Source organism: Macaca fascicularis, chromosome 13 (genome assembly GCF_037993035.2).
Source record: "Macaca fascicularis isolate 582-1 chromosome 13, T2T-MFA8v1.1".
Lineage (NCBI taxonomy): Eukaryota > Metazoa > Chordata > Mammalia > Primates > Cercopithecidae > Macaca > Macaca fascicularis.
This window is the reverse complement of record NC_088387.1, coordinates 82,765,720-82,778,253: the sequence shown is the minus strand read 5'-3', so window position 1 is coordinate 82,778,253 and position 12,534 is coordinate 82,765,720. Positions and strand designations below refer to the sequence as shown.

The window sequence follows — 12,534 nt, the reverse complement described above, 5'->3', positions numbered from 1 at the left end:
AAACAGAGTGGCTGAAAGCATAAGAAAACAAGGCCCAATGATCTGTTGCCTACAAGAAACACACTTCACCTATGAAGATACACAGACTAAAATAAAGGGATGGAAAGAGATACTCCATGCCAATGGAAACAAGAAAAGAACAGGAATAGCTATATTTATATCAGAAAAAATAGATTTCAAAACAAAAACTGTAAGATCTAAGAAGGTCAGTCTCTCTCTCTCTATATATATATCTCCTCTCTCTCTATATATAATATATATTTATATATACACACACACATCTATCTGTCTATATATAGATCTTCTTGCTGAATTAACCCCTTTTACACATATAATATATATTACATATATTTATATATTAAATTTTTGGTAGAGCATTCAGACAAGAGCAAGAAATAAATGGGCATCCAAATTGGAAAGAAAGCAGTCAAATTATCCATGTTTGCAGACTATATGATCTTACATTTGGAAAAATCTGAAGACTCCACCAAAAAACTACTAAACTGACAAATTCAGTAAAGCTGCAGGATACAAAATAAATATACAAAAAAAAGTATCACTTTCGAATAACAAAAGTGAACAATCTGAAAAAGAAATCACGAAAGAAATTCCATTTACAATAGCTACAAATAAAATAAAATACCTAGGAATTAAACAAAGAAAGGAAAGACCTCTATAATGAAAACATAAAACACTAATGTAAGAAATTGAAGAAGCCACACACAAAAAACATGGAAAGATATTCCATGTTCATGGACTGGAAGAATCAATATTGTTAAAATGTCCATACTTCCCAAAAGAATCTAAGGATTTAATGCAATTCCTATCAAAATATGAATGACGGTCTTCACAAAAATGAAAAAACTACCCTAAAATGTTTATGCACCCACAAAAGACCCAAAATAGCCAAAGCTATCCTAAGCAAAAAAAAAAAGAAAGAAAGAAACTGTAGGAATCACATTACCTGACTTCAAATTATACTACAGAGCTATGGTAACCAAAACAGCATGCTGCTGGAAAAACAGACACATAGATCAGTGAACAGAATAGAGAACCCAGAAATAAATCCAGACACGTACAGTGAATGCATTTTCAACAAAGATACCAAGAATATACATTGGAGAAAGGACAGTCTCTTCAATAAACAGTGCTGAGAAAACTGGATATCCATATGCAGAAGACTGAAACTAGACCCCTTCCTCTTACCATATACAAAAATCAAACGAAAATGGATTAAAGACATAAATCTAAGACCTCAAACTATGGAACTACTACAAGAAAACATTGGGGAAAATCTCTATGACATTGGTGTGGGCAAAGATTTCTTGAGCAATATCCTAGAGGCACTGGCAACCAAGCAAAAATGGACAAATGGGATCACATCAAATTAATAAGCTTCTGCACAGCAAAACAATCAATCAACAAAGAGAAGAGACAACCCCACGAATGGCAGAAAATATGTGCAAACTACTCATCTGACAAGGGATTAACAACTAGATTATGTAAGGAGCTCAAACAACTCCACTGTGGAAAAAAACCCTAATAATTCAATTTTAAAATGGGCAAAAGATTTGAACAGACATTTGTTCAAAGACATAAAAATGGCAAACAGGTATATGAAAAGGTGCTCAACATCACTGATCATCAGAGAAATGCAAATCAAAACTATCCATGAGATATTATCTCCCCTTATTCAAAATACCTTTTATCAAAAAGACAGGCAATAAATGCTGGTGAGAATGTAGAGAAAAGGGAACTTTCACACACTGTCGGTAGGAATGTAAATTAATACACCTACTATGGAGAACAGTTTGGAGGTTCCTCCAAAAACTAAAAACAGAACTACCACACAATCATGCAATTCCACTCCTAGGTATATACCCAGAAGAAAGGAAATGAGCATAGCAAAGAGAGATCTGCACACCCATGTTTACTGCTGTACTATTCACAATAACCAAGATTTGGAAGCAACCTAAATGTCCATCAACAGATGAATTAATAAAGAAATGTGGTACATATATACAATGGAGTACTATTCAGCCATTAAAAGGAACGAGATCCTGTCATTTGCAACAACACGGATGGAACAGCAGGTCATTATGTTAAGTGAAATAAGCCAGGCACGGAAAGACAAACATCACATGTTCTCATTTATCTGTGGCAGCTAAAACTCAAAACGATTGAACTTATGGAAATAGAGAGTAGAAGGATGGTTACCATAGGCTGGGAAGCTTACAGGGTTTGTGGGGTGGAAGGGATGTGGAGATGGTTAATTGGTACAAAAACTTAGAAAGAATGAATAAGCCCTAGTATTTGCAAGCACAACAGGGTTACTATAGTAAAAAAAATACATAAATATCCAATTATACATTTGAAAATAATTAGAAGAGTATAACTGGTCTGTTTGAAACACAAGAGATAAATACTTGAGGTGATGGATATCCCATTTACCCTGATGTGATTATTATGCATTGCATGCCTGTATCAGAGTATCTCGTGTAACCCAGAAATATATACGCCTACTGTGTATTCAAAAAATTAAAAATGGCTCACATCTGTAATCCCGGCATTTCAGGAAGCCCAGGCAGGTGGATCACTTGATGCCAGGAGTTCAAGGCCATCTGGGCCAACATGATGAAACCTTGTCTCTACTAAAAATACAAAAATTAGCCAGGCATGGTGGTGCATGACTGCAGTCCCAGCTATTCATGAAGATTGTTTGAACCCAGAAGGTGGAGGCTGCAGTGAGCCAAGATCACGCCACTGCCTGGGTGACAGAGCGAGACTCTGTCTCAAAACAATAAAAAAATTGTAATTAAAATAAAAAATAAATTAGGCCAGGTGTGATGGTTCACGCTTGTAATCCCAGCACTCTGGGAGGCGGAGGTGCGTGGATCACCTAAGGTCAGGAATTCAAGACCAGCCTGGTCAACACGGTGAAACCCTGTCTCTACTAAAAATACAAAAATTAGCCTGGCATGGTGGTGCGCTCCTGAAATTCCAGCTACTCAGGCAGCTGAGACAGGAGAATCGCTTGAACCCAGGAGGCACAGGTTGCAGTAAGGTGAGATCGTGCCACTGCACTTCAGTCTAGGCAACAGAGCAAGACCCCATCACAAATAAATAAATAAATAAACTTTTTAAAATTTAAAGCTGCATGAATAAGATGAGAAGCAAAAGTCAGACACCTTGGAGTAACTTCACATTTAAACAATTTGGTCAAAATGTCTGAGTAAGTTTTTATTTTGCTTCAGGTTCAAATTGCTTATCAGTTGTAAAAAAAGGAGAAAGTAACAAACTATAGATAGAAATTCCTAAAATCCAACATGTTGCACTATACTATTTCAGACTTAATTTTTGTTTCCAAAAAGTAGAAGACTGGCCATCAAAACTCTAATATAGGCCAGGCACAGTGGCTCATGCTTGTAATCCTAGTAGTTTGGAAGGCCAAGGTAAGAGGTCGCTTGAAACCAGGTATTCAAGAGCAACCTCGGCAACACAGTGAGACCCCATCTCTACAAAAAATAAAAATTAGCTGGGTGTGGTAGCACACGCCTGCAGTCCTAGCTACTTGGGAAGCTGAGGCAGAAGGATAGCATGAGCCCAGGAGATCAAGACTGCAGTGAGCCACGATCGTACCACTGCATTGCAGCCTGGGCTACAGTGCGACTGTCTCTTAAACACACACACCCCCCTCTACCTTAGAAAAATGTGAGCATAACACCACTCGTGAAGTAGTTCCCTCCTCCATACCCCAAATAAAATCGGAGTCTACTCAGTTCTCTAGAGCTATCTATCAATTCACCAAAGAATATATTACATGATGCTACAGGAAGGCAATCAGCAAAATCCGGACTGAGGGGAATTTTACGGGATAAACGATGGAGTTACTTCAACAGAAAGTTACAAGGAATAAAGATAAAAAGAAATTAAGCAGGAACCTATAGATATAACATAGCAACTATTTGCTAAGTGTAGGTCTTATTAACAGGGAACTGTAACGTTGTTAATGGTTTTAGTTACATATCTTTAATAATTTTATTAAGGCATATGTTTAAATCGGATAGTTCAGCAATTTCAAGTGTATAATTCAACGGTGTTTTTAGTAAATTTACCAAGTTGTACAACCATCACTAGATTATTCCCGTAAGAACCTTCACGTCCAATAATTGTTAGTCCACCCCTCTGTCCCCAGCTCACCAGATTAACTTTCTGACACCACAGATTTGCCTTTTCTGAACTGTTCACATGAAATCATACAGTATGTAGTTTCGTGTGTCTAGCTCCTTTCACTTAGCACATTTTGGTCACCTATGTTACAGCATGTATCAGCAACTTGTTTTTATTGTTGAATAGTATTCAACTGTATAAACACAACATATTCATTCACCAGTTGATGGGCAGTTAAGATTGTTTCCAATTTTGAGACATATTGTGAATAACGCTACTATAAACATTTGTGCATGACAATCATTGTGTCGGCAGATATGCAAGAGTAGAACTGCTGGGTCATTATGGCAAATTTATGTTGAACACTTTAAGGAAGTCACAAACTGTTTTCCAAAGTGGTTGCATCATTTTACATTTCCACCAGCTGTGTATGAGGGTTCCTGTTTGTGATTATATTTTGAGTATTTATACTTTAGGTATATACACAGAAATACTATGGGCTAACATTATATGATTAAGGGATCAAAATAACTGGTGGCAGGGGGAAATGGGTAGCTGTAATAGATGAAACATATTTATGGTGGTAATCCTTGTTTTCTCCAGGTGGTAGAATATGAATGATTTTTATTTTTTTCCTTTTGTATAGTTGTATATTCTACTTTTAATACATTGATCAATATATACACGGCAGTGTTCAAGATTGACAGTGCAAGGCTGGGCGCGGTGGCTCAAGCCTGTAATCCCGGCACTTTGGGAGGCTGAGATGGGCGGATCACGAGGTCAGGAGATCGAGACCAGCCTGGCTAACATGGTGAAACCCCGTCTCTACTAAAAATACAAAAAACTAGCCGGGCGAGGTGGCGGGCGCCTGTAGTCCCAGCTACTCGGGAGGCTGAGGCAGGAGAATGGCGTGAACCCGGGAGGCGGAGCTTGCAGTGAGCTGAGATCCGGCCACTGCACTCCCGCCTGGGCGACAGAGTGAGACTCTGTCTCAAAAAAAAAAAAAAAAAAAAAAAAAAGATTGACAGTGCAACAACATTTCATGAACAGAAAATAATTGACTTGAACAGTAAGCTTTTTCAAGTTTTTATTTTTTAAGGAAATTTTAAGATGTACAGAATGGGTACTATGTGCCAGGTCCTAAGTTCAGTGCTGGGGGCACAAATTTGATTAAAACTTAGAAACAAAGAAAGGCAAGTCTCTAGAATGACAATATAGCTATGGTCAGCACTACAGCAGAGCTATTCACTCAGGAGTCATCTTAATTAGACCCAGGGTCAGGGAAGGCTTCCTGAAAGAGAAGGTACTCAGGTGATTTGAGGGAATGATGTATATACAAAATACTTCTCATTAGAACCATTTCATTAAGTAACACAGTCACTTCTTAATGATTAAAAATGAAGGCCCTGCTTTAAATGCCAAATTTCTTTTTGTAGCTAATATTTCAACAACTTCAAATATCCTTCTAAAATTTCTTATAAATTGAAGAGTAGGAGATTTAGAAAAAAGACAAACATCTTGTCTTGTGATGTTTAGAATATAATGACTACATAAAATCTGTAAATATGTATAGCTGGAAAATTTTTTAAATTCATTATATTTCTGTGTGGTTTGATCACAGTCAATCAGTACATCCTTAAATTTTCATTTTAATATCACTTCTAAAAAGCTTATTGATGCTCTAAGTAAGGGGTGAGCAAACTATAGGGAAAGAGAGAGAACTGAATATAGAGACGATACACGACCTACAAAGCCTGAAGTATTGGCTATTTGGCCTTTTTTTTTTTTTTTTTTTTTTAAAGAAAAAGTTTTTGCATTCTTGCAAAGTCTGTGAATGGATTTCTGTTCATACTAGAACTGAAACTTGTTTTACCAATAAACTCTTATTATCAGCTTGTAATGGAAGAAGTCATCAGAAAGGCACTAATTGCTGTGGAACTCGGTCTAGACACTAGCACAATTATAGACTTGCTTATGGTGGGCAGAAGAAAGGGTGGGAAGGGGTTTCTAAGAGAGAGTAAACAAAGAGTGAGTAATTAGCTAAGAAAAATGTGGGTTTTGAGGGAAGTAGGAGGAATTCAAAGAACACAGTTGAAGCAAACAAAAAATATGGAGTAGTCTTAAGGGGCTTTACAATAAGCTGCTCAATTTGGTAGACAACTGCTGAGATATCAATGAAATACAGAACGTGGAGGCTAGATTGCCCGAGAAAACTGGGAGACTCAGAGACATGAAGCTATTTGCCCAAGTTCACAGACCAAGGGAGTGGGAGACAAACTGAACTACAACTACCCAAATTTCGGTTCTGTTTTTTCCACGACATCACACTGAACCACAAGACATTAGCCTGGAAATAAACCACTATCAGCTTGTTACAAGTTAGCTCAACTGAGTTCAGAAAGAACAAAGTCTTTTCAGGAGTTCCCCTTCCTCCTTCAATTATCAGTTATTTTTCAGGGAAGAACTGAGCAAGGTGTGTGTATGCAGAACTCGAAGAACTGGAGGAAAGAGCATACAAGTAGCTGTATTTATCCCAGAAGATGTTGGGGAAAACAAGAGAATGTTGACCAAACATCATTAAAATAAGCCGTAAGATATCCCCTGGCTTTCTAGCAATAAGAAAAAATGAACTTCAAATAATTTACCTGGTTCCAATTTTATTACTTTAATTGCTGCTAATTCACCAGTGTTAACATTCCGTGCCTAAAAGAAAAAAAAGGAAAAAAGGATTATTGTGAAGAAAGTTTTCATAAAAAGTGTACAAAATTTCACTTTAGCTTACTGTTTGTTTTCTGTTACACAAAAATATTTTAAAAGAAATGCAAATGTAATTTATATTTACAAAACAAAGTTTATACTTCACAATAAATTTCAACATTTATGTAAAATTTAATATTGGCAATACTAATACTAACAGCTAATATACACTTAGATGTCAGTATGGATGTGCCAGGCACTATTCTAAATGTTTTAATATTAATTCATTTAATCCTCACAACAATCTTATAAAATAGGTAGATATTATTCTCATTTTGCAAGTGAGGAAACTAAAGGACATAGAACTCAAAAGAACTTAACAAGGTCATATAGCCAGTGAGTCGACAGTGCTGGGATTCAAACCCAGGCGGTCTAACTCCAGTCTGAGCCTTTAAGTATTACACTGTATTGCTATTCACTCAAAGGCTAGTTGAACTAATTGACTAGCCTACATTTTTTCATTTAAAAGCTTTAGGATATGAAAGGCTAACACAATATTGTATATAATTATGAAAACAGGCCCCCTGCATCCTTTTAAACACACCTGATGGTACAGTCAAATACATGTAGTTCAATGCAAAACAAATCTATTTTGTAAGCCACGTTAAAAATCAAATTATATTATTAGATTCCTGGCATTTACAACTGTATAATTATGTATATAAGTATACATAATTATATTATGTGTATTTATGTGTACCTATAACACAATAAATATTATATATTATATAATACATGTATAAATAAGCAGAAACTATATTAAAATGGCAGTCTTTGTCAATTTAAAATGTTTTATAATTGGATCAGAACTTTCAATTTGATATTCTAAACTGTTAACTAAAAATAAATTTTCATACCACCAGTGAAGAACAATACATGCCATTGCCTGATCACAGAAAGATCCATTCATGTGACCAAAATTATTCCTAGTTGCAACACTCTCTTATTAATGGATTGGTGAAAATCAGTGAATCACCTGGCAAGAGGTGATAATACCATTAATAGTGGAATTCTTCTAAGAATACTAGGGCACTAAAAATACCAGCCAAGGATCTAAGATATGAGACACAGTCATTGCTGAAAATATAAAATTTAACCATTTAACCCTAAGAAGAACAAAGATATTAAAAGATCTCATATAAATTAATAAAATATGCAGGGAAAATTCATTTAACAATTGTTCCTTCAAACAAAATCCCCATAACTAATAAAACACTCAAGGCAGTACAAAAGAGATTTGAACACTTATTTCAAATTAAACTTAATTTCCATAAAATGGGATAGATGTTTCAAATAGACAGTGCTGGAAACTTGCTCCTTTCTCGAGGAAAAAAGATATATAAATGATGAAATAGAAATAAAACCAGAATATCATTCTGGGAGCATTCTGTAAAGGAGGCAGAGTGTATCTGAAAAATATTCAGGTATAATAGTCATAAAGCTTTTCAAGCACCATCACAACTACTTGCCTCTCCTCACACCTTGATATTTTTTCTCTAGTAGGCTTCTCCTTTAGCATCTCCTCCAAATAAGACAACTGCCACCATTTAAAAATCATGCTATGGTTTTTACTTACTGAGAAGAAATTCAGAGTACGGGTGATTCTACTATGGAAGAGCAGACAAATGTGAACTCAGAAAGCTAGGATGATTATAGCTGAGATTTTTGTTACCAATGACCACAGGAGGGCACACACTCTATTTACAAGCTACACAGTATTTGTCCAAAATGGTTGCTGTACACAATGTACTCTTCTAAAAATAGATTTACGAATAGTTAACACCAGCATAATATTTAACAGAAAAATTATGACACTAACTACTGATGAGTGTTTTACCAAGGTCAATATTTACTGTAGGGTTGACTTATGAATACAATGATTTCAAATGGTAAATCAGTCTAGAATTTTCTAAAGACTAACAGTTTTTAAATTACAGTTTTTTAGGGTTAATTTAAAAAAAATAGAGCTAAAATGATTACTGTTCTTTTGCCTTCTACCATGTTAGAAATATCTTCCAATATGTAATTTATTTGGCAGTATTAAGATATTTCACAAAAAGAAGGGGAAAGAGATAATTAAAAAGCCCTTAAGAAACTTCACTTCTAAGCCTTTCTTTATTAAAAATCCATGTTTATTAATAAAGGGTTTTTAAAGCATTATGATTCACCAAGAATCCTGGTCTTCTGGCTAAAATAAGTCATATTTTGCTATCTCTAAATTGACAGTAGTCAAGGTTACACACAAAGGTAAATTTAAAAATCAGTATTATCTCTAACATTCTGCAACTGCTATTCTTTTCTCAATCACCCTGAGCAGTTCATTTTTTAAAAAGGAGAGCAAGAATAGAAATTATAAAATATTAACATGTATAAAGTTAAAAATTTTGAATTCAGAATTAGTAACATAAAATGTTCATACTTGTTAAGGGCAGAAAACAGGATAAAATATTCTAAGCAGCTAGATCTAGTCTGCTGCAACACTGATCTGACCACCATTCTTCAAACGCTCCCACAGCGATGTTCTCATCATGCTGTTTTCGACTTATAACTTCGCAAGAGTACACATCATTGCTTTAAAGACAAAAATCCAAATTCCCTGTCAGAGTATTTAAAGCTTTCACTAAATACAGCACTTTTTATAAGAGCTTTACTGGGACAGAATCCACATACCATTAAGTACACCCTTTCACGGTGTATGATTCAGTGGTGTTTAGTATATTCAGAGTTATGTAATTATACTAACTAATTTTAGAACATTTTCATCACCTCAAAAAGAAACCCCAGAACCATTCACAGTCACTACCTATTCTTCCACCTCTCAATCCCTGGCAACCACTAATCTACTTTCCATCTCTATGGATTTGACTACTGTAAACATTTCATGTAAATGGGATCAAGTAATACGTGGTCCTTTGTGACTGTGGTTTCTTTCACTTGGTGTAATGTTTTCAGGTTCATCCATGTCTCAAACTCATTTATGTGTTCCTGTCAAACAGTAGTCCATTGTATGGAAATGCCATATTTGGGTTGTTTCCACTTTTTAGCTATTATGAATAATGGTGCTATAAACATCAGCATACACATTTTTGTGTGGACCTGTTTTCAATTTTCCATTTGAATATCTTCTTTGGAGAACTGTCTATTCAATTCTTTGTCCATTTTAAATTCTTTTTAAATTGTTAACTTGTAAGAGTTCTTTATATATATTCTGGATATAAATCCCTTATCAGTCACATGATTTGCAAATATTTTCTCCCATTCTGCAAGATTTCTTTTCATTTTCTTATGGGTATCCTTTGAAATACAAAACTTTTTCATTTTGATGATGTCCAACTTAATTAATTTTTGTTTCTTGTGTTTTTAATGTTGCAGCTAAGAAACATTTGCCTAACCCAAGGTCACAAATACTTTTTTCCTACTTTCTTTTCTAAGAGTTCTAAGTTATACAGTTTTCTTAAATTTAGGTCTATAATCTACTTTGAGTGAGTTTTTATACTGTGTCGGATAGGGCTTCAGTTTCATTATTTTGCCTGTGGATATGAAATTGTGAAATACTACATTTTAATCTGGCCCCCATCTATATTTCTAGTCACTCCCTAACTTGTACTTTATCCTCTGGCCCAACTAAACAACTTGCCATTTCCCAAAGCTATCCACGCTTTTATTCCAGGTCCCTCCCCTGGCCTAACAAAAATCCTTTGAAGCTCAGCTTAGGCTACCACCACTTCCCACAAGCCTTTTCCTGACCTTGGTCCCACACCTTACTTCATTATACACATCCCGTACCACATACTCCCACAGATTCTGGGTAACCTTTCTAAAATGAAAATGGACTGGTGAGGAAAATCCTACAGGTCTAGACTGATCTCTGCTTAGAGGGGCTCTTGGAAAGTACCAACTTTCAAAGCTGTACCAGAATTTAGTTTGATTCAGTGAGCCTTTTAGAGGCCATTCAGATTGGAACTAGTTTTGGGAAGAATTTTTCTGAGATGATTTCATGCTGATTGGGGAATTATCTCCAACTATCAGAAAGGCATTCCTTGAGAGTGAACTGAAGGTTAACAACACATTCAAGCAGCAATCATTAAGAGCCAAAAAATGTGCTAGGTGCTATATAAAATGGGTTAGAAACAATCATTATTAGTAAAACATCTGACCATCATCTACTATGTATTGAGCCCCTTGGAGTACTGAAACCTTACTATACAGAAGGGGATGTCCAATGTGAATATGAATCTAAGTCTAAATGACAGCTAACAACATTTAGTCCTGGCTCTGCCAGTAACCAGCAATGGGATCTAAGTAAGTAATTTCCCTTGTGTCTGCTTCCTGACCCCTCTGCCCACAATTTAAAGACATTAAGGTGAAAATAGGCTATTTCTAAGATTCCTTCTAACTCTAAAAGTCAATGTTTATATAAAATAATTTCAGCCTAAATCAACAGATTCCAAATACTGAATCAGATAGCCGGTTATATAAAAATCATACAAGGAGTTTAAATACAAAACAAAACAATAACAAAATATTGCTATAAATTCTGAATTCTAGGTCAAGTGATTAAGAATGGGACCCAGGATTCTATATTTTAAGCTACTGAGGTACTGCTGATACACAACTAGGTTTGGGGATCCAGTTTAAAGCACTACGTTACTGACTTTTATAAAATGTAACTACCAACTTGTAAGCCTGAAAAGGTATTACAGGAATGACTGCATGAAAGTGATACCATTTTTGCAGAGGTTTGAAAAGATGGCCTGAATTACGAAAAACACAGAAAAGGGATGGGGGAAAGGGCACAGAAAGAAAAGCATGAGCAAAGGCTTGGGGACAGAAAATAGAGACTATTTTGAGTGTACCAGGCTAGCCAAACCTCAGGGTACCTCCCATTGAACTACTCCCTTTCCGAAGAAAATGGATAACCCATACTCACTGCTGAAGGGATGGTTTCATGTTCGCTTTCCCATAGTTGATTAGACTAGGCGTATTAGTCCGTTCTCATGCTGCTTTTAAAAGGAACTGCCTGAGACTGGGTAATTTATAAAGGAAAAAGGTTTAATTAACTCACAGTTCCACAGGGTTGGGAGGCCTCAGGAAACTTATAAGCATGGCAAAAGGAGAAGCAAACACGTCCTTCATGTGGCAGCAGGAAGGAGAAGTGCCAAGCAAAAGCGGGGAAAGCCCCTTACAAAACCATCAGATCTCATGAGAACTCACTATCATGAGAAGAGCAAGAGGGTCATCACCACCATGATTCAATTACCTCCCACTAGGCTCCTCCACAACATGTGGGGATTATGGGAATTACAATTCAAGATGTAATTTGGATGGGGAAAACAGCCAAAACATGTCATTAGGTATGTGTCCACTACAAGGGCAACCAATTCATAGGAAAACTGATGGAATGACATTCATCTCTGGTTTGCCCAGAGTACTCCTGGTTATGCCTATTGTACCAGTAAAATTATTAATAGTGCCTGTGTTCACTCTTAAAACAATTAAAAATTTATTAAATTTGGATGGTAAATTATAAGGTTACTCTACCAATAAATCCTGAGCTGACATGAAAATAGGAAACAGGGCAAATTCTCTGAAATAGGGATCAGCAAA

General features: G+C 35.8%; 1 protein-coding gene across 10 annotated transcripts in view; it reads right to left on the bottom strand.

The window, feature by feature from the left end:
- The window catches only part of MAP4K3 (mitogen-activated protein kinase kinase kinase kinase 3), a 189,325-nt gene that overhangs the window by 121,522 nt on the left and 55,269 nt on the right, over positions 1 to 12,534 (bottom strand). For 5 of the 10 annotated variants that reach the window (XR_006691463.3, XM_005576048.4, XM_005576050.4 and 2 more), the window contains exon 2: positions 6,816 to 6,873. The exons of 2 other annotated variants lie outside the window; for them this stretch is intronic. Coding sequence is in view for 4 of the 8 variants with exons in the window: in XM_005576048.4 (XP_005576105.1) it covers positions 6,816 to 6,873 (58 nt within the window). In the remaining 4 variants the exon portion in view is untranslated. Of the gene's footprint in view, positions 1 to 6,815; positions 6,874 to 8,503; positions 8,551 to 12,534 lie in introns of those variants that run through there. 3 more of the 10 variants (XM_045368606.3, XM_074011927.1, XM_065527159.1) reach the window with 2 other exon arrangements.